Source organism: Protomyctophum parallelum (genome assembly GCF_964188405.1).
Source record: "Protomyctophum parallelum genome assembly, chromosome: 8".
In the NCBI taxonomy this organism is placed as follows: Eukaryota; Metazoa; Chordata; class Actinopteri; order Myctophiformes; family Myctophidae; genus Protomyctophum; species Protomyctophum parallelum.
The window spans coordinates 19,638,667-19,660,471 of record NC_139703.1 but is presented as its reverse complement, the minus strand read 5'-3'; the positions used below and the strand labels follow the sequence as shown (position 1 = coordinate 19,660,471).

General features: G+C 42.3%; 1 protein-coding gene across 1 annotated transcript; it reads right to left on the bottom strand.

The window, feature by feature from the left end:
• Positions 1-441: 441 nt before the first annotated feature.
• Positions 442-13,824, bottom strand: park7 (parkinson protein 7). The gene is made up of 6 exons (XM_083771448.1): positions 13,647-13,824; positions 10,871-10,972; positions 9,723-9,782; positions 7,809-7,878; positions 3,561-3,647; positions 442-1,523 (listed from the first exon to the last, which is right to left on the bottom strand). Exons 1-6 carry the CDS (start codon positions 13,734-13,736, stop codon positions 1,363-1,365), a joined length of 570 nt encoding a protein of 189 aa, XP_083627574.1. The 5' UTR covers positions 13,737-13,824; the 3' UTR covers positions 442-1,362.
• Between the last annotated feature and the right edge of the window lie 7,981 nt (positions 13,825-21,805).

Below are 21,805 nucleotides of genomic sequence, written 5' to 3'. Positions count from 1 at the left end.
TCTACAAGTGTCTTCTAAATCATGAGAGTTTTCTGAAAAACCCATGTTTCTATATCAGTGGATTTCAAACATTTTCATGTGAAGTACCCTCAAATATATATCTATTTGGCCGCCGACCCCATACTGAAAATATGTTGTTCCAGGGACTCCCCCAGAAGCAAAGATTTGAGTTAAAAACGTTTTGAAAGAATATATATATTCAAAGATTTGCACCACATTTTCATTTTTCAAAAATAGCAGACCTACAAGCTCATAGTGTGGCACTCGGTGCCGCGCTATGAGCTTGTAGATCTGCTATCTTTCAATAGCTAAAGTATAACATAATGCTTAAAACACCAAAAGGGGTTCCCGCGCAAAATCGGTTAACCATAAAACAGTTCCTAGGTAGTATTGCAGGCCCATCAAATATCAAAATGACGTTATGGTATTAAAACACAAAGGTAGCCAGAGCATTCGGTTTTAATGACATTATACAGTAGGTACTATTAACAAAACAGCAATGTAATTAACATTTGGATGTAGGTATAGCCTAATTGAAGGTTTGATAATGTTACAGCAGGTTCAAGGCCATTCTTTAATGGTTACATGTTGTGTAGCAGGTAGAGTAATAATGATGGATTGTAATTTGAATTGTGTGACAATAACCGTTCCAACTTATTTTGAAAAAGCTCAGTCACATTATTGTGTGGAGTGTCATTTATGAAATAAAAGTGCAAAGGCATTTCTTCCTCACAAAGTGAAGGAGAACAAAGAGCATAAGTTAACCCATCATTACAAAAAATAAATCCCCATCTTTACAGGTGACAATTATTTAAATTCCATTTAGCGCTCATGACAGTGGCTAAGTTGGCATTGCCCCATCCGACAGTGCTGGGGCTAGGCTTCAGTTATAATATGCAGTGGTTCCCAAACTCTTTCATGTCAAGGACCCCCAAATTGACACCGATGAGCCTGTGGAGCCTGTGGACCCCCCCCCCCCCCCCCCCCCCCATTTGAAAAGATATGCCAGGGACCCCCATAAGAGAAGTTTTTTATGGCTCTAGCAGTGATTCTCAACCCGTTTAATTTCAAGGACCCCCCCAGTTTGACATGCATTAGTCTACAGACCACGCATTTAATGGCATTTATATCTCTGGGACCCCCAATTTATATTGTGAAATCAATGTTGATGTAACTCTGAGAGTGTACGAATGGACCCTTATGGGTCCATTTGGTTACAAACTAGCATTTAGCTGGGTACCCCCCTGGAACTCCCTCAAGGACCCCTGGGCGTCCCCGGACCTTACTTTGGGAACCACTGATATAGACTACTAAGTGCTACTTCCAACTCCATGGCCGAAGCGAACCACCTTCAGTCATCACTCAGTCTTTCAGGACCAGAGGTGCTTTGACTTGAGCCGCGACCTCTGCCCCCATGAGCTCCTCGACGATGGCTAGAGCAAATTCAAAACTGGTTCCAGGTCCACGGCTGGTGATGAAATGGCCGTCCTTCTGTACTCGAGCCTCAGAATATGTATAGTGGTCTAGAGAGAGAGAGAGAGAGAGGAGAGGAGATGCCGGTCGGTAAAAATAATTATACTTGCAATTCCTGGTCTGAGCCTCATACTTGTAACATGCGTTGATGCGTTGATGTGTATATCCGTACGTCTCTAAATGTTTTGATGAATTGAAAATGGTGGGCCCTATTGCAAACAAGTGCGATGCTTTATATTGTCGTCCACTCACGGTCGCACTCAACAGTTTTTGTATTGAGTTGTACTTGAAATGTACTGTAATTCTGCAAACTGTTAATAAATCAATCAATCAATCGCCAATCGATACATTAGCAACATTACCAGAGCCAAAAGTAAACTGAAGAAATGTTACTTTATGTACTTGCATGCAAGAATTGCTTAAATTGACCCACTTATGTTCTGTCAGAAATTCCTACACCCACTATCATTTCTGAGGGGTGTGCTTTAGTCTACTCTACTGCATAGATGGTGCTGCAGAGCAGGCACAAGAAACGTTTTTTAGAGCGCCATCTGCTGAACCTTATGAACAACTGCAATAGGCCTGTGTCTGAAATCTCTAGAAACATACAGCAGTAGGTTAAAGGACAACTTTAGTTTTTTTTTCAACCAAGGTTCATGTTTTAGGTTGTTATTAGAGAAAGTAAAAGATGATTGTTCTTTTTTTCCATTTGCTGCTTTCTTTCATTTTAGGGATTTTAGCTTTATAGCGATTTATTTTTTTATTCTTTACTATAGTCCTACTAGACCCCAAGAAATCACATCTGTCCACAAAAGATCACGAGATATACTGAATGTGAAGAGACTGGGGGGAAGCCACACTGTGTGTCATAGGCTCAATATGCCAGTTTGACATATTCACTAGATCCTGTGATCTTTTGTGGACAGATGTAATTTCTTGGGGTCTAGGACGACTATATTTAAAGAATTAAAAAGAAATTGCTATAACATTTTGAAAAGAAATACATATTTAGCCTCGTGCTCATATGCCCCCGCCCCCCTGTAAAAAAACCAGCTAAAATCCATAAAACAAAAGAAAGCAGCAAATGAAAAATATATATACACTCACCTTTTACTGTCTCTAATAACAACCTAAAACATGAACCTTGGTTGAAAAAAACTAAAGTTGTCCTTTAAGGTTACAGCTCATGTTTTGCCTTACAGCAAATACAGCATTTATTTTGAGCTTTTAATTTGCCTGAACGTCAACTCTACTCTTTGTGAGTATACATCCACACAGAACACAAATAGTACGGGGCGATAAAGCAACATCATTATGTTTTCGAACCCCAGTAGATTTTTAACGGCAAATCAAGAAGCTGTATGAATGAAGCATAGTGAAAATAATATGTTTGATGTGAAATATATATAAAAATAATAAATTATTTGTCAGGCTCCCCGGGTGTGTTAACCCTTGGACTGCCAGTCCCAATTTCTTTGTTTGGGTAACAAATTGGCATATTTTTAATTCATCGTTTTAACATACAAGAAAGATCTGGTGGCTTGAAAAGATGTTTTTTCATAATTTTTTCATTGAAAGTGTATTCTCTCAAATCGCCACCAGATGGCGGGAAAGCACCATTACGCTGATTTTGGCCAAAATAGACGAATCTTCCTAAGTCACTTCCGGTTCAACGATGAACAACATCCTGTAGTATTTTGACCCTAGTCAATAGCTTGGCTGGTCCGGATTGCTAAGCTAATGCTATATTTTTCATAACTAAGTCAAATGAACCTCAAATCAACCCCAAAAGATCGCAAAATATCACATTTTTTACAGCGACGCACATAGAGACGGCGCGCGTGCACGACAGCGCACGATCACGCGGATTTCGGCCGTTTTTTGGTAAATTACATCCAAAAATATTAATATTAGCGAAAAAATATACATTTTTGATCTTTTGACCCCCCGATAACTGATATTGATTGTCATTCCGTTTTTTCTGTTAACGGGAGGTTTAGATTTTTAGATTAATTCTGTTTTTTCCGTTAATTGTAGGCCAAGGGTTAAGGACCTTCAAGGTTTCTAAAGGGGTTTTCCGTTTATACCTCCAGCCATCATCTTTTCCTTCATGGCAGGGTGGGTGGTTACTGTGCTGCCGAAGCCAATGCCATGTGCCAGGAGAGCAGTGGGACCTGTGGGGGGAAAAGGAATGGGAATTTAATGTTTTAATCGCTTGGCTTTTCTTTATAGAAGAATATAATTGTGACCTTCTCATTTTCACAAAGTTCTAAATGGGAGAAAACAGCCCTTCGATGGAACCACGATGGCAATACGTGAAGCAACACACACACTCACACATTTGCGTATCGTGTAGAAGGGGGTTCTTTTGATGACCACATCAGAAAGCTTAAAATAGAAAGAAAGTGTGAAACCATATTATGGACAAAACAAGTCATAGCTACTCGACTGTAATGTTCTTCAATCTCGACGCAAGCAAGCCTAATTTGTTATGTTCCTTCCTATACTGATGATACAGTTTATTTTGTTGGAGCTGCTGTAGCAAAAAAAAATATATATATATTTTGTGTCATTATACAGTCTCCACGAGTCCCGCCACCATTAACCTGTTGGTTATTTGATGCCAGACCAACTCTAAAAGGTCATGCTCGACTACAACACAATGTAGCCGTATGTGCTAGGGATGCACCGAAAGTGAATTTCTTGGCCGAAACCGAATACCGAATATAGGAAACAGTTGGCCGAAAAACGAATACCGAATTTCCGAATATGATTAATATTATATATTTTTTTTTCCTACCATTGCTGTCATGGCCGTACCTTAAAGCTACCTGATGTTATGGCAAAATAAATGGTTATGGCAAAACTTAAACTTAAATAATAATCACTATTATGGGTCCATAAAACATTTATTCAGCTCTTTTGAATGCATTAATTGCATACACTATTCGGTGATATATTTTCTGCCTATTCGGGCCGAAGCCGAATAGGCCGAAAATGCATTTTTAGCCATTTTCCGCCGAATATTTTCTGCGGACGAATATTCGGTGCATCACTAGTATGTGCTAATAGAAACCCACCGTGTTTCCACTGCTGGCCTGCTCGCTTTGCCTAAAAACAAATTACAAAAATTACGGTGAAGCAGCTTTTTGCTTCTACGGGCCGACGGCGTGGAACAAACTCCCACTGTACCTTCGACAGGCAACCTCTCTAGACATTTTTTAAGCACAGCTCAAGACCTACTTCTACACTTCTTGCTTTTAATTGGTCTTTTAATGTTTTTTGTTACTCATTTCCTCACTGTATTGCATTACCGCTATTATTTGTAATGTTTTATGCCTTGCTTTTCTTTTCTCTTTCTTTCTCCATTGCTCTGTAAAGCACTTTGAGGTGCATTCCATGTCATTAAAAGGTGCTATATTATTAATACACGTATCGTAGTGTTTGTAGCTCAGACTAAGTTTCAACAACTGTCCCTTGGAGGTTATTTAGCCTAAGAATAATGTACTGTATACAGTGTTAAGACCTCGACCCATACTCAAGAAAAAAGGATATTGTTTGCTCCACTGCAGTGAGCTCAAGCAAAGACTGTTAATAAATAGGTTATTCATTGTGTATTAATTGTGCTGCTTGGCTGCCTTCCCGTGCAGTCTAAAGATTACGCCTCTCTCTGGCAAGAGTAGCAGTCTTGCTAGTTCAAGCCAGAGCCTTAGACATAGTACACAAACTGTGTTCACGTCATGGGGCTTCAGTCCAATGGCCTACATAGACTTCTATTGAGAATGGGGACAACCAACTGGGACAAGTCCTGGACCGGAAGTATAGGCAGAAATGCATTGGACTCAGGCAACAGCCCAGCTTTAATGATCCCTTTATGTTAGATTGTTTTGAAGCAATAGTACAACATAAACATTAAAGAGACTTTAGTTGTTACTGTACGTACATTTGTTACTGCCAGTGCCAATCTCCAGACAGAACTAGCCTGGAAAAGAGACTGAAACCCACACAGCAAGGGAGGTGATGGAGGCAAGTATTGTGTGCACCCTGCTGTTCTCTGATGACTCATAATGTGTCTATGACCGGGGTACATGTTGAGGTTAGTCTATTGCTGTGCCTGTCAGGACTGCTACTGATCCTAGTATAATGCAAGGTCCCCTACACACTAGAACCAGACACAATTATTGCTACGAGTAATTTATCATTAATTATTTATCATCAGTCAAGCTATTTTGTTGAAAAAAGGAAACCTTAATCCATTAATCATGTGGTGCTTTAGCTATGGAAAAATAGCAGATCTACAAGCTCGTAGGTCAAGCTTGTAGGTCTGCTATTTTTGAAAAGTCGAAGAGCGACTAATTTAGACCTGAGGCTGATTCTAACAAAAAAAGGCTTTCTTCAAAACCTTATTTTTCATATCAGTGGTTCTCAAAGGTTTTCATGTCAAGGAGCCGGAGAATTCTATGTATTTGGCTGCGGAATATGTTGTTCCAGGGACCCCCACCAGAAGCAAATATTTGAGTTAGAAACGTTCACTGTGAAAGAATATATTATTCAAAGATTTGCGCCACATCTACAAGCTCATAGTGTGGCACCAAGTGCCGCGCTATGAACTTGTAGGTCTGCTTTTTTTTATTTAAGCGTGAAAATGTGGCGCAAATCTTTGAATATATATTATTTCAGAGCAAACGTTTTTAACTCAAATATTTGCTTCCAGGGGGGGGGTCCCTGGAAATACATATTTTCAGATGGGGGTCGGCGGCCAAGTACATATAATGTTGGGGGTTCTTGACATAAAATGTTTGAGAACCACTGACACAGAAACATGGGTTTTTCAGAAAACTGTCAGGATTTAGAAGACATTTTGTAGAATCTTGTGTCGGGTCTAAAAGGGTTAAAAAGTTAATAGGGACTGGCGGGAGTGTTACCAGTGGTGGAAGGTTCTTTATACCATTTCAATCCAGTGAGGATTTCAGTCATTTTCTAGGACGCCACTGTGCCACATGGGTCCCATGACCCGATTCATAATGTCCTTCCATTGTCCTTTCCTAAACCACAAGCTGTCAAATAAAAATATGACTGGTGGTTGTGGGCTTACGGTTACAAATCAAACCCCTGTGTGCTCTACGTGTCAAACACAAACGAGCCCAGTCTTTTCAGTCACAAAAAGGCATGTATTGTACACCATGTTGTATAGTCTCCTGGTGGTGTGATTATTGTTAACCTACAGTATTTAGACCTGAGAAAAGATTCAACAAATGTCTTCTAATTTCTGAAAAGCCCATGTTTCTGTGTCAGTGGTGCTCAACCTTTTTCATGTCAAGGAACCCCAGGATTATCTGTATATGGCCACGGACCCCCATCTGAAAATATGTTGTTCCAGGGACCACCCCGGGAAGCAAAGATTTGAGTTAAAAACGTTCACCCTGGAAGATTATATTCAAAGTTCACAATGTTTCTAAAATAGCAGACCTACAAGCTAATAGCGCGGCACCTAGGTGCCGCGCTATTAGCTTGTAGATCTGCTATTTTTCAATTGCTAAAGTATAACATAATGCTTGAAACACCAAAAGGGGTTCCCGCCCAAAACGTGACAAAATAAACATACACAGGTTAGCCTTTCTGAGATGAAAAATGGTATTGCCATGATTAATGCTGCCACGGTAAAACATTGGTTACAGCTCCCAGGTCCCATAGGGCACGCATCACCTTAGGACACCCAGCTATTTTCAATAATTGGGGTGTCAATAATTAATCCACCAATTTGTCAAATAAACAGTATAACTGCTGCAATTATTCCAATTTATTTGTATTTAAGTTAATAATTGCTCGCATACAACAACATATTTTCAGATGGGGGTCGGTGGCCAATTACATATATTTTTGGAGGTCCTTGACATGAAATAGTTTGAAAACCACTGAAACAGAAACATGGGGTTTTTCAGAAAACTATATAAAAAAATCACACACGTGTGAACTGAGTGGTGCAATTCCCCCCCCCCCCCCCCCCTCTCTCTCTCTCTATCTCTCTCTCTCATTAGAGTCACTACCTCTCTCACTCTCTCTCATTAGAGTCACTACCCCTCTCACTGTTTCTGGCGCCCCCTACTGCTATTTTTAAGTCACATACTCATGCTCACACGGACACACAAACAAGTACGAGACAGACACACACACAGACACACACACAAACACGTACGAGGACATTGCAAGCTGGTTGTAGGAGTGGTTGCACCACTCAAAAACAGGACGGAGAGAAATTGTGAATTGGATCCAGCCCTGATGTAATGCAAATCACACATAGTTCCGTTCACCGGTCCGAGCAGACGGAGCAGTACCTGCACAGATTGCAGCAATCAGGCCTTTTCTCCCATCTTGATCTCTCAGCACCTCCTTCACCACAGGAGACTATCAGGAGAGACAGAGTGGACACCAAACACACAGTGACTATCAGGAGAGACAGCATCATGGACACCAAACACACAGTGACTATCAGGAGAGACAGCATCATGGACACCAAACACAGTGTGTGGTGTGGTGTGGTGTGGTGTGGTGTGGTGTGGTGTGGTGTGGTGTGGTTAGTGGTGTGGTGTGTTATGCTGTGCTGTGCTGCACGTGGTGACTTCAGTGTATCATACGATCAAGTGTCATAATTCTTCTAAATGCCTGGCCAGACAGTGTATTGAATTCTCATAATTGTAATACTGATACAGCTATAAATAATGCATTACAGTGTAACTGGTTGGTTTTACATTGTATTCTATTAAACTGCTTTGAAAGTAAAGGACTCTTGGGATACAGTTGTGAATAGTAACAAGTTAGGCATACATTTCAAACTGTCTTAACACAATCAGCGCCGGAATTTCTTTCAAAATAACAGCTCGGGGTGATGGGGCCGCTTTTACTCTGTAAGCCCCCCCCCCCCCCCCCAATGGAAAAAGGCCAGTCAATCCAAGCTAAAAAAGGGGTGACCCAAAAGAAATTGCAAAAGTAATCGTCCAAGGTTTTTTTTATGATCCTTAGGGTCATCCAAATAACATATTAATTCATTCATGTGGCTATGGTCGGGTGCAAGGGCTCAAAAGTCCCATATAATAGTGCAGAAAACTATGGACCATGGACGCTATGGACCAGACAGAGCTATGCACCCACATCTTGCCTATATTGGCCACCCTTTTGTTAGATTGTATCATGTTTGCATTTTAGGCGGTGAGTTTAGAAAGACTCTAGGGTATGATGACTGTATACAGCATGTACTGTATAGTATTTACTAGGCCACGGTATGATATTTTACAGTACGGTACGGTGCCGGTATTGATAACCTATACCTCGGTATTCCACGGTATTTATATATATTTTTTAAAGTAAAAAAAAAAAAAAAAGATTGCCCCCCCCCCACCTATGTCTAGTGACTACCTCCACCTCCTTATAAGCCCTTCTTTGTTCCCCAACATGCAGGCCTACACATATATATATCATAATGATGTGTGACTTGTCATGATTATGAATTGATTACCCAGGACTGAATGGAAACAAGACAGCAAGGACTTTTATCAGTGATCCCTTTGGACATGTGTTTGACTGTACCCTATACTGATTACATTTCTGCCAATAAAGTATTCAATCAATGAATCAATAGCTATTCCCCACTGTATTTCACTGTACTATGGCTCCCCCTAATGGCCGTTTTTTGTTGTTGTACCCTGTACGCTGGAGCAGAGGTGGTGCAATCTGCGCATGCTCACAACTGTCACTGTGGCCTCCGTGTTGACAGTTCACACTTAGTTAGTATATATGGAAATAGGGAATATACAATTGGATCTGGGTGTCTTTCAGCAACTCTAATTCAAAGGTAGGAAGCAACATTTCAATCTACTGCAGCTGTGTGGTGAAAATAAATGTTTTGCCTTATTCTGCGAGTGGAGTTGCTTTCCATATGCGCAGCATGCGCCGCCCACCGACGCTGTATTCAAATACCGTAAGCTCGGAAATCTCACGGTATCAACACCGTGGCTGTTCCTGTCGCGTTATTACCGAAATTCGGTAAACCGTGGCATGCCTAGTATTTACTCTACCATTTTGGTCAACACCAGCTCTCAAGCCTATAAACACTGCAGTAACTTTAAACCTGCGCCACCTGGACGCACCCTTCTAATCCTACTTAAAATAAATCTCTAGTGTAATTCTTGCAAGAAGTGTTTACAAAAGGAAACCTGGCAGATGAAAATACTTAAGAATTGTATATTGCTCACCTCTGCCAAATTCTGCGCACCTGGCATCCCCCCTGGGAGAAGCACCACATCATAGGGACCCTGAGACACAACATGACAACATGTTATAGCAAGCAGGGTGAGGTTGAATGTGACAGAACATCAGCCAGTAGGGCTCAATAGCAGTGGTGGGTATCGTTTGGGATTTTAACTGCCAAGCGCTGTGTGTGTGTGTGTGTGTGTGTGTGTGTGTGTGTGTGTGTGTGTGTGTGTCCACACACGTCTCAATATTTGCCATTGACAATGAAAGGAGAAATTAGGTCAAACGTCCGCCAGTGGCAACACAAACAATTAATGCCAAATCACATAAATTCAGTTCAATTCAGTTCAATGAAAGGAGAAATTAGGTCATATGTGCCTCAAATATGACGTACATTCTGTCCCCACACGTCTCAATATTTGCCATTGACGACGAAAGGAGAAATTACGTCTAATGTCCGCGAAATATGACGTAAATTTGTGGCAACAAAAACATTAAATGCCATTGACAATGAAGGGAAAATTTAAATCACATGTAGACGAGCAAATCGGCCAATCAATCACATGAATTCAGTTGTTCATGAGACGATGTATAATGATAAGAGCGCCCCTCACTTCACACGGGTGTGATTTTTTTTTTAAACAGTGTCAGTGCTGTCAATGGCACGCTTTATTTCCGTTCTTCAAGGTTGGACATCTTGTGTAAATATATAATATAAAAAACACAGCAAGCACAGCAAACAAAGGGATAGAATAAAGAGTGCTAGAAAAATAGTTACGTACATGTGCATGTTTTCCCTGTAGTTGCAATTAGGTAAACGTTTTTGTGAACAGCTTCACAGTAGGTTATGTTGCATATACAACACAGATTAGATTAAGAAGGTGCAATTTGAGGCCATGGGTTAGGGTTAGGGTTCCATATACAATAAAAAGGGGGTGAGTAACTGGGGTGAGCGGGGATAGTGTTTTCCTTTTCCCTTCTCCTTTTTGGCAACGGTAAATTTGAACAATACTGCACTACTGGGGACACGCAAATAAAGCTGCATTGCTGTGGCCACAATGAACAGCTCATTAAAACCCGACAGCCATGTGTCACTACTAGGGCTTTAAGGCTCCTGTAATCTCTCTCAGGGATGCTGATCATTGCTCACCTGTTTGCTGGCATCCTCCAGGCTGGCATCTGGGCAAATTACAACATTCCTGCTGCACGTAACTGGCTCTGTACCCGTCAGTCCTGCTACAGTCACAGCAATCTGTAGATGTGGTGTCATAATATTGAAAAGTGTTAGAATTACAATGAAACCAAATTGCATATCAATCAGCATTTCTGTATAGTCATTATGGGCTAAGACATGGCGAGGAGTAGCCCTGGTCGAGTGCTTATTAGCTCGCGTTAGCGAGTCTAGACTCGCTAACGCGCTGGACCAGGGCTAGGGTGGAAAGTAACAAAGTACATTTACTTAAGTACTGTACTTAAGTACACTTTTGAGGTATTTGTACTTTACTTGAGTATTTCCAAGTAAAGTAACCACTTCAACCATATATACATTTCAGCCATTTGAAAATAGCAGATATACAAGCAGCTCACAATGCGTTCCGATGCGACACATTGTGAGCTTGTAGATTGGCTATTATCAAATGATTTTGAACACATTGTTTACTTTCTGCAATATGAGTACTTTGACTTTTAGTACTTTAAGTATGTTTTGATGCAGATACTTTTGTACTTTTACTTGAGTACATCTACATTGCAGTATTTATACTATTACTTAAGTAAAACATTTAAACAGTACTTTTTCCACCACTGGCTAGGCGAGGAGCTGGACCTTAAGACAGCTATACAGACTACAGTGAGTGACAGTTTAAACTTTGACATTTAGAGACTGGCCTTGCAGTGCACCAACCTTTTCCTGCTTGCCAAACACTACAAAAACATTTAGCTATGCTATCTTGCCAGACAGTGCAACTTAATATTAACGTAGCTTACGTCTTGGACGGTCTTGCTGACTATAGCTATATAGGCAGCATGACTTTCACTATCGAATGAATGAATGAGCTTATTAAGCTGTCATGAGCCTCACGGACGTTACGCAAATAGATATCAAGTTGTAAAGCCTAGCCCTGAAACAGGACTGCCATAATATTTGTCTCCACCAGGCCGAAGGCATGTGGGGAGAGTATGTTTTGCACTCCGTCCGTCCGTTTGTGTGTCCGTCCGTCCGTCCGTGTGTCCGTGAACAGCTAATCTCGGCTTTGCACTCCGTCCGTCCGTTTGTGTGTCCGTCCGTCCGTCCGTCCGTGTGTCCGTGAACAGCTAATCTCGGCCACCGTTAACCCGGTCGATGCCATATTTTGCACACACACTCCCTGGATGCCAACCATGAACCTCTGCCCCAAACTTTCCAGAACGGCCTGTTATAGCGCCACCAGGAGGCCGCTTTGTGCAAAACAAGTTTTTCCATGCCATATTTTGCACACACACTCCCTGGATGCCAACCATGAACCTCTGCCCCAAACTTTCCAGAACGGCCTGTTATAGCGCCACCAGGAGGCCGCTTTGTGCAAAACAAGTTTTTGCACAGTACACCTACAGATTTTGTTCAAACATCACGCAAATTGGTACACAGTCTCTCTAGAGCCATTCAACGAAACGGGTCTTTCAGATTTATCAGACTCCATCCTGATTGGTTAAGATTGGCTTCCAAAGTTCACAGGAGTGCTCAGTTTCAAACAAAATGCTGCAAATCATGAACACATCGCGTGATTTCCGTGAAATTGTGCACCCACATTCCCACTAGGCCGAGGACGAAATGCCACATGAACAATTTCAACTCAGCCTCAAGGTGGCGCTATAACTGGCCGAAAAGTGTTTTTACCTCTAACTGCACGGATCTGTGGATAACCTGGTGGAGACCTGTGCCCGGAAGGGCACTTTTTCTAGTTCACCCTGTTTTGCGCCACTTAATTGCTACATTTACAACGTTAAAGTCTACATAAACGTCCAGATTTCAACTCTAACGTGCTCACCCCCCGGGGGACACGGATGATAGAGTTTTGCACGAGCGAGTATTATCACCCGTGCATTCCCTATTGTTCAATAAAAACCACTTGTATCCGACTAGATAGCATTAGATAGATTAGATAGCATTTGACACAGACTTATAGCATGTTATGTAGACAGCACTATAATTGTATTATATATAGTCATAGCACGCCATAGTACATATGCATAGCATAGTAGTAAATATGTATAGTTTATATGTATAGTGTAGTTTCATTATATAGATATTCCACTGTTACTTTCTTAGCTTACGCATGTTTCATGATAAATGCTTTTATGTGATGTATTCCCATGCTTTTGTTCTTGCTTAAATGTAAGTCGCTCTGGATTAAGAGCGTCTGCTAAATGCCTAAATTGTAAATTGTAATTGTACCGTCGGCCAGTTGCTCAGTTTTTCACCATTATGCTTTTAACTACGCGCCCCTATCGGTTTGGGTGGTGTATTGCAATTTGATACATAATAACTTTTTGAGGAAAATGGCCGGAATCGTCGGATTTTATTGAACAACACGGAATGCACGGCCCGGGTGCTTTAAACACCCTCCAGGGCAAACATTTTAACATCCGTGGCCCGGGTGAGAACTTTATATTTGAAAGCAGAACCTTTATGTAGACGATAACGTTGAATGTAGCAAGGTGCTCAAAACAGCGTATAGTTCCACCATGACGCTGATGTGAACCATCTAATCATGGCTAGTGGCTAGCCTAGCCCCAATATGTCCCTCAGTCCCTACGCTCAGAATTAGCAGACTGTAGCATGGGCGTAGGGACTGAGGCAACATATTGGGGCTAGGCTAGTGGCTAATATAGAGCCCACAACAACACCATGCGGGCTAACTAACGGGTCTTAAAGTATCGTTACAGACCCCAGCTCGGCGCAGGACGTCCACAGGAATGACCGTTTCCATCTCCTCTGCACCCTTTGATAAGATCACCAGTGCTCTCTTGCCCGCCATGGTGATATATAGAGCTGGTGGTGGAGGGTTGGACCGTTGGAGACTTTCAGCAGCTCAGTTGTCTGACTGCTCCGCCGTGTTATGACAGAATGTGTTATGCCGACACTAGTCACCTATCGAATTATGTGGTTATGACAGAATGTGTTATGCCGACACTGGTCAGTGGTCACCTATCGAAGTCTGTGGTCGGCACAGAATTTAGCTTGTTAATCTTTTCAGAGATAACCATTAGAGGTCAGGTAACAATAAATAATACACCTAACGTGTTAATATTTTAGACTTTTTTCCGATTCAGAATCGAAAAAAACTCTACGAGAGTCTAAATATTGGGCTAGGCTGAATCTACGCACCACCGTGACCTCACATAAATCGATAGGTTGCCAATGTTGATGTAACATGGTTAACGTACGCCGGGGCCAATCCCATGCGCCAGACAGAACCGTATTATATATTGCCATTTTGCGTTATATTTACATTATCCCCTGTAAGTCCACGTTACACATGAATACTACGTGGGGTGTAAAAGTCTGATAATCTCTTATTTCGTGGAAAGCCTGGTGACGCGAGGTTTAATACTTATTTCGTATTGTTTGAAAACTGAAAAGCAATATTAGTACAGTAGTAGGCCTATACTTCGTCCAGCAGGGGGTGGTAGCCTACTAGTAATCTATAAATTAGAAACATTATCATATAAACACAAAGTAAATTAAGGTTGCGTTTGTAGACGATTTCCTCTCGGTTAATCACTACTAAAAGGGGCAACAGCGCAAACTGCTTCAAAGATCTTACTTACTGATCAAGTATGTTATTGCTTTACGGGTTGAGGCAACCCAGTTAACAGAGTTGTGATTACACAGCTATGTGTGTCCCTGCATGGGCCTGTCCCTGGGTGCATGGGTCTGTCCGTTCAAGCACGAAAATAGCTTCTGGTTGGTTTTCACATTTCTCAACCGTTTCGGACGTGGGGCGGCTTGCCGGAAACGGTCCGGTCCCAGCCCGGCCCCCTGGGCACATTCCTGGGGGTCTGGATGTTCCAGGGACCCCCGGGGACCCCCACACGGTAGATCTGTCATTTCTCGACTGTTTCAGGCGCGGGGCGGCTCGCCGGAATCGGGCCAGCCTCCTGGCCGCAGTCCTGGGGGTCTGGATGCTCCATGGACCCCCCAGGGACCCCGGGGACCACCACACGGTAACTCTGTAATTTCTCAACCGTTTCAGACGCGGGGCGGCTCGCCGGAACCGGGCCAGCCTCCTGGCCGCGGTCCTGGGGGTCTGGATGCTCCATGGACCCCCCCAGGGACCCCAGGGACCACCACACGGTAACTTAAAACAAGGCTCCAGACCTCCCAAAACAAACTGGTCAGGCTCTTACTTGGCCTCACTGCCCGAACCCACCTCACCCCTGCCCACTTTGACAGGCTGGGATGGCTTAGGGTCGACGACAGAGTACAGCATCTTGCAATGGGTCTGGTCCACAAGATTCGATACACCACCAAGATACCCATGTACCTGTCTAAATACTTCCTTAATGTAAACGAAGTCTACACCCACAACACCAGAGGGAGTGCAACAAACCATGTACAACCCAGATTCGGCACAAACAAGGGACTAAATTATTTTCGCTCCTATGCCACCAAAATGTGGAACGCCCTACCAACAGTCATTAAGACATGTGAATCCCTTGACTCTTTCAAAACCGCTCTCAAAGGGCACCTACGGATGGCTGCAATTCGAAACTGGCCTCTGTAAAATCTGAATCCCCCCCCCCATTTCCCCTCACTGTATATGTATCTTTTCCCTTTTTGCTTCCTATATGATGAATTCCTGTTTTGTTCTTTAGCTACATAGAAATGTCTATTTGTATGTCTCTAAATGTTTTGATGAATTAAACAATGTGGACCCTGTTGTAAACAAGTGTAATGCTTAATTGGGTCGTCCACTCACAGTTAACAGTCTTTGTATTGAGTTTGTGCTTGAAATGTACTGTAAATTCTGCAAACTGTTAATAAATATTTCAATCAATCAAAATCAACTCTGTCATTTCTCAACCGTTTCAGACGCGGGGTGGCTATATTAAAAATATATATAGAGGGGGAGGTGCGTGTGTGCATGCAATCTTTTTACGTCACACTATCCGTGTTTATTTCATTGGCCCGTTTGACCGTCAAGTGTTCAGCCTCCAGGAAGAAACCCTAAATACAAAGTTATTACATCATTGGACATATAAACGACTCCAGGGTGTCTAATGAAGTACTGTCACCCCATAGACACATGAAAAGCTGGAAAAATACAAAAAAAATTGGCACTCCATCTTGAAGGTTTTGTGAACTTTTGAGACTGATAAGGATGGTAAACATTAACAAAAATGCTGACTTATAGCTCAGTGCTTAGTGCTCACCTGTTGCTTTTGTTTTTTTACAGAATTCATGAATGCCAAATATGCCATCTCCAAAGCCAAAGCAGATGTGAGGAAAGAAAACCCATTGTGCAGAAATACACTGTGAGTCTGTTGGATTCAATGTCTTCATTTTAATGTACTTCATTTTGCACACAAGATGCTTAAAGGTGTAGCCTATTGTTGAATTAAGCCTATTAATTAATTTAAATAGGCTACCTGGCTTGCACGTTTAACGTGAATTGTCAAAACAACGAAATTAAACAACATAGATCATGTGCATCATCACCACATGAAAGAAGTACATACATCATACATACATACATCAGAAACGTGAACGTTTATGTGGCATTGATAAAGTGCTTATCAATAATAGTAAATGTCATGCACCCATGCTGTTTATAACAAAACAACGGTTGTGTTCATACAATATAAAAAAATAAATATATTACGTTAATTGTAGCAAAAGCTTGGAAAAAGGACACTATGGGCTCCATTTTCATCACCGCTAAACCCCTTATCCCTAAACTTTTTTTGCCTTTTTTTTTTTTACTATATTTTGCAAAACATTTTTGAATAGTTAGAATGGCCAGTCTACAAGCTCACAGCGTGTCAATGAAGATTGGCTAGTTGAACTATTCAAAAATTCAAAATATTCAAAATTCAAAATAGTAAAAAAAGGCAAAGAAGTTTAGGGATAAGGGGTTTAGCGGTGACGAAAATGGATCCCTATGTGCACAAAACGAATTTCACCCATGCACTTTTTTTATTTGTAAAACTGTGATGTGACAAGAAAGCTGATTCTGAAAGGTTATATTCATTCAAAGCAAGCCACACATTTCCTCATGGCAACAACAGAACTACTTTGAGTATAATTTAAATTAGATCATAAGCGTTGTTTTAAAAACTGACACATTAAGGCAGCAGGTTGCAAAAAGGTCACCAAGTTTGTGCATGTAGCTCTGTCTGGGAACTCGTAAGACACCTTGGGGAATCATATTCCACTGTAAATCCCAGACTTAATGTCTGGGGCTTTAGTATGCAGGCACCCATCCCGGTTAATTTGCCTCTGTGCATTCTGCGGCAGAGATTTACTTTCATATTTGTGCAACAAACTAGAGCCCAGTGAAACGGCAGATTAGACAAAAGCGTAGGGGGTGCTGGCAGAAGGTTGTTTATTGCGTGCCTGTGAGAGAATCCAAGAGGCAGCGGTGATTACCAACATATGCAGCTGGGGATCAACTTAACCAGACCCACGGTGGCACTGAAGCTCATTTCCATTTGTTAATTCATTTATGTATGTATGTACCGGTATGTTTGTACAGTATGTATGTACTTACTTATTCCTTTCATGCAACCCCTAAAGTATGTGATCTCACAGAAGAAATACCCTGGAAACAGCAGGAAGGGTGAGCTTTTAATGCCTGAAACACTGTCAGCACAGCAGTGTCAGAGACAAGTGGCATGAAGAATGATAAGGCTCAATTATAGTGTTATAACCCCCCAAGATATTTCCTCATTTCGTAGATATTGCGGTAACATTAATGTCCCTGACCTGTTGGAACTGCTGACATTTTTTTAAAACGATAAAATTGTGTGAAAAATGTAGGAAAAACAGGGTTAGGGTGCTCATCAGCGAAAGGTGTATGTTTTTTTAATTCTCTATATACCTCTCCCTTATTACGCCTATCGCACCAGGCCTGCCATGTGCTCTGCTTTATATTATTTGGTCTATTCATACCTGAAGGGTTTCTGGAATCAAACCTCTGTGCATTCTAGAATGAAGGATCTTTTTCAGAGAGAGAGAAATCCACAGAATGAAATGAGGGAATTCCACAAATTACTGTTTGTCACAAAGTAATCCTGTTACTATTGCAACGAATGGTGTAAACATGGAAATAAACTTGAAATGCCAGGATGTCGTCGCTTCCATGCTTCATAGGCTCTGTTCAGTTGAGATATAATACAGCTGCAGACCCTGTTTCAGATTCCCAGTAAAGGAGGTGCTGCAAATGTTCAAAGTGGTTCCAGTACATTTTCTTCTACAGGGACAGATTAAAACGGTGAGAATGTTTCCTCAAATGTAGGGCTATTTGTTGAGTTTGTAGCTACATTTCAGCCCAATTTGCACCAAAACCTGAGATAACTTGCAAACAGTTTGCCAGTCAACTAATGGAAGTACTCAAGTGCTTGTTGTTGCAGCAGTCGAGATGAATGCTGACAAACTGATGAATATTTAGGGGCATTTTATCTGCCCATCTGTGCACAGGCTTTACCTTGTGTTCACGCATTGTGAGCCACTGAGTACAAGAAATGAGTGACAAGCATATAATCTTGATTGCAGATTGGTGTTATTACCATACGCTGCCAAGAGCCCAGGTGACAGCTGGAGGCTGACGAGCAAGGCTATCTGGGAGGGGAAAAAAGGTGACATTGAATTTCATGCACCTGTGTTGGCAGATGACAGCCACAAGTACAGACACAAGATGGCGCCAATTGAGTGATTTGAACTCAGAGCAGGAGCATTCAGTAACATGGCTCATGTATAAGCATGATGAGAGAAGATGTAATGATGAATCTATAGTAAATTGTTGCATTTGTAAAAAAAAAAAAAGAAAAAAAAACTTTATAATACCTACAATCTGTTGTATTTGTTTTTATTATCAAACCGTCAAAGATTTTAGGATGCATATATAGGAGACATTAAAAATGCTCAAATCAAATGGAATACTTTGATGTAGGCTTCAGTATGTCTCAACATTCATTAAAAATATCTGTGTTAAATGCTTAAGAATTACCCCAGAATGAGATTCCTACAAATCCAATGCATAACAAATTGTTTTCAAGCACAGACGCAGTATTACAAATTAAGGCAGCACATTAATGTGTTGTTTAGATTATTGAGTATGTGTAACCACATAAACCTAAATTGCCTCACAGCCATCCAACTTGCAATATAGCCTAATCTGCCTACCCTCAGATTATGCCTCTAACAATACTATTTTGACGGGGGGGGGGGGGGGGGGGTAAATGCACTCTCCCTCCCTCATTCTTGTTCATCATTCCTGCATGTATATCTCTCTTGGTTGCCTTGTCTTTGCCTCTATTAGAAGCCGTAATGTCGTACAGCCATGGCCTGTCTTTAAGCGGGAATATGCTGATGACACACTGCTGGCCCCGCAGCGGTGCAACCCCACCACCACCACCACCACCCTAACAACCCCATGCAGCCCACTCCTCTCCTCTGCGAGGGAGAGAGGGGTAATAGAGACACAAGGAGGATTAGTGTTGTGTGTGCCTAACGAAGTGGTTGCCAGAGAGCCAGAAGGCCATGCCCATGGGCTCAACCCCATGCAGCCCCGTTCGGTGGCTCTTCTCCTCGGTTCTGCGGAAGCCCCCCACCCCACCACCCCGAGGTTTGGGCTTTCCCTAAGGTCCGCTCCCTCTCGGGGAGCTCTGTGCATGTGTGATATAGACGCTGAGTGTGGGTGAATTCATGCTGATGCTAAACAGGCAGAGAGTAAAAGACGTGGACAGATAATCCACGGCTTAAGCAGCACTGTATCAACTTTACCCCCTCAAAAAAACATACAAACAAGGGAACACATGCATAAATAAATAAACAAACAGTATTTTAATTCCATCGTGTGCTTGTGTTCTGCTCGTGTTTCCCCCCTCTTAAGACATTATACCACAGTAAAGTCCTCCAGTGTGTTCCGAGTTCCAACACAGTTAAGTGTTTTGAACCAGGGCAGTAAATCATCAACAACAACAACATTATCATGACAGCGTATTTAGCCCACAGACCAACCTGTTGGTCAGTCTGACGGAGACCAGCTGGCTGAGTCACCGTGTGTTTGAATTGATTTGCCCCGTGGACTGTCCAGTGCTAAAAGCATAGGCTATATGCCCTGCTAAATATACACATATCGGTTTGTTACAGAGTATTGGCTCATGTCGGGAGCCACGGGTGAGTTTTAACCTGGCCACGGGTTAGTTGTAACCGACCATGCATGTCGGGAGAGACGGTGTTTCGGACTAATGCCTGCCGGACTGAAATACCGGTAGGTTTTCAATGTAATGAGTCCCAGGATGCAGGGATGGTCTTTTAGATGAGTCCCAGGGACATTTTATGAGTCCCACTTCAACGACATTATAGGAGTCATATTTTGCCATTTTGACAAATTGCAGCATTTAACCATTTCATTGTATATGGTTATAATGTGGTTATATTCATGTAGAAAACAGAAGAAGAAATTATTGTTATAACTAAAGCTAGCAAAATAAACTAGAATAAAAAAACAGTACAGGAGTACAGTAGTGTATCCCGTGGATGCAGAGGTCGTTGTTTTATTGCGTCCCTCGACTATAATAAACTGCGTTTTGGGATGCAAAATGCACCCTATTTTAATCTCTTTAAGCACCCCGTTTATGGCTATCACTCTGAAACGCATGAACCCTAGAAACCTAGTATGCCATTAGCCTGGTTAACCTATAGCGTGCCATTAGCCTGGTTAACCTATAGCATGCCATTAGCCTGGTTCACCTATAGCATGCCATTAGCCTGGTTAACTAATAGCATGCCATTAGCCTGGTTAACCTATAGCGTGCCATAACATCAGGCGAAAATAGGCAAATGTTCGGTGAGAATTCAGCCAACACAGCAGCTCTACAGGCTCACAACACGAATGCATTGTGAGCTCGTAGATCGGATACACGTTTGCTGTTGGTGGGAAAACAAAATACGCTATACTACACAGGGTTTAAATGGTTAAACCGGTGTGTTTATACAATTGGAAAAGCATATCATTCTACAAGTCTGCAAAACAGTGGGGCTGTGGGCCTTGTAAAAGTTGTCACATTAGATAGGACTGCTACATGTGAGATTACTGTGTGTGGAGGAACACGGCTGTAGGTGCAGCCCTGCGCAGGATGTGAGCCTCTTGCCTTGATGGAGAGCCGTATATGGGACAGGACAGGTGAATGAAACAGCTGCTACCCCCGTTACTCCTTTAAAAGCCCCACCGTGACAGATCAGACCACGGCTCTCACACACAACGGCCGGCTTTTTCACACGGTAGCTGTCTCAGGCCACGTTACGCACGTCTCGTCGATGCGGGCCATTTTGCGCACTGGGTAATGTAATTTACTCCTGAGAGACCCCCGGAATATGCACACATATGTTGGCCATTAATGCTCCTCTCTATACTCTCTCCCCCCTTCAGCTGCAGCCCTCGATCTCCCCCCGGTCGGCGAGCTTGTCTGTTGCGGGTCCTCCTCAAGCTGTTTGCCTTCTCCCTCTGTCATGCCAGCCAGGATCCACACAGCAGCAGCATGAACCACGGCATGTAGAAGGAAGGCCAGGTTCTGTTAACACATCCCGGGCGGGAACCCCTTTTGGTGTTTTAAGCATGTTGTCATGCTTCAAAAATAGCAGATCTACACGCTAATGGCGCGGCACCGAGTGCCACGCTATGAGCCTGTAGGTCTGTTATTTTTTGAAGAATCGTGAGAATTTGGCGCAAATCTTTGAATATAATATTCTTTCAGAGCGAGTATTTAACTTAAATCTTTGCTTCTGGGGGGGGGGGGGGGGGGTCACTGGAACAACATATTATCAGATGGTGGGCCAATTACAGATATTTTTGGGAGTCCTTGACATGGACGACTGACC

Excerpts from the sequence above, each read along its gene's own strand:
- park7 (XM_083771448.1), bottom strand. The coding sequence starts at position 13,736 with ATGGCGGGCAAGAGAGCACTGGTGATCTTATCAAAGGGTGCAGAGGAG. Across the intron at positions 3,648-7,808 it reads GATTGCTGCAATCTGTGCAG|GTCCCACTGCTCTCCTGGCA; the intron begins GTACTGCTCCGT and ends TTCCCCCCACAG. Across the intron at positions 1,524-3,560 it reads GGAAAAGATGATGGCTGGAG|ACCACTATACATATTCTGAG; the intron begins GTATAAACGGAA and ends CTCTCTCTCTAG.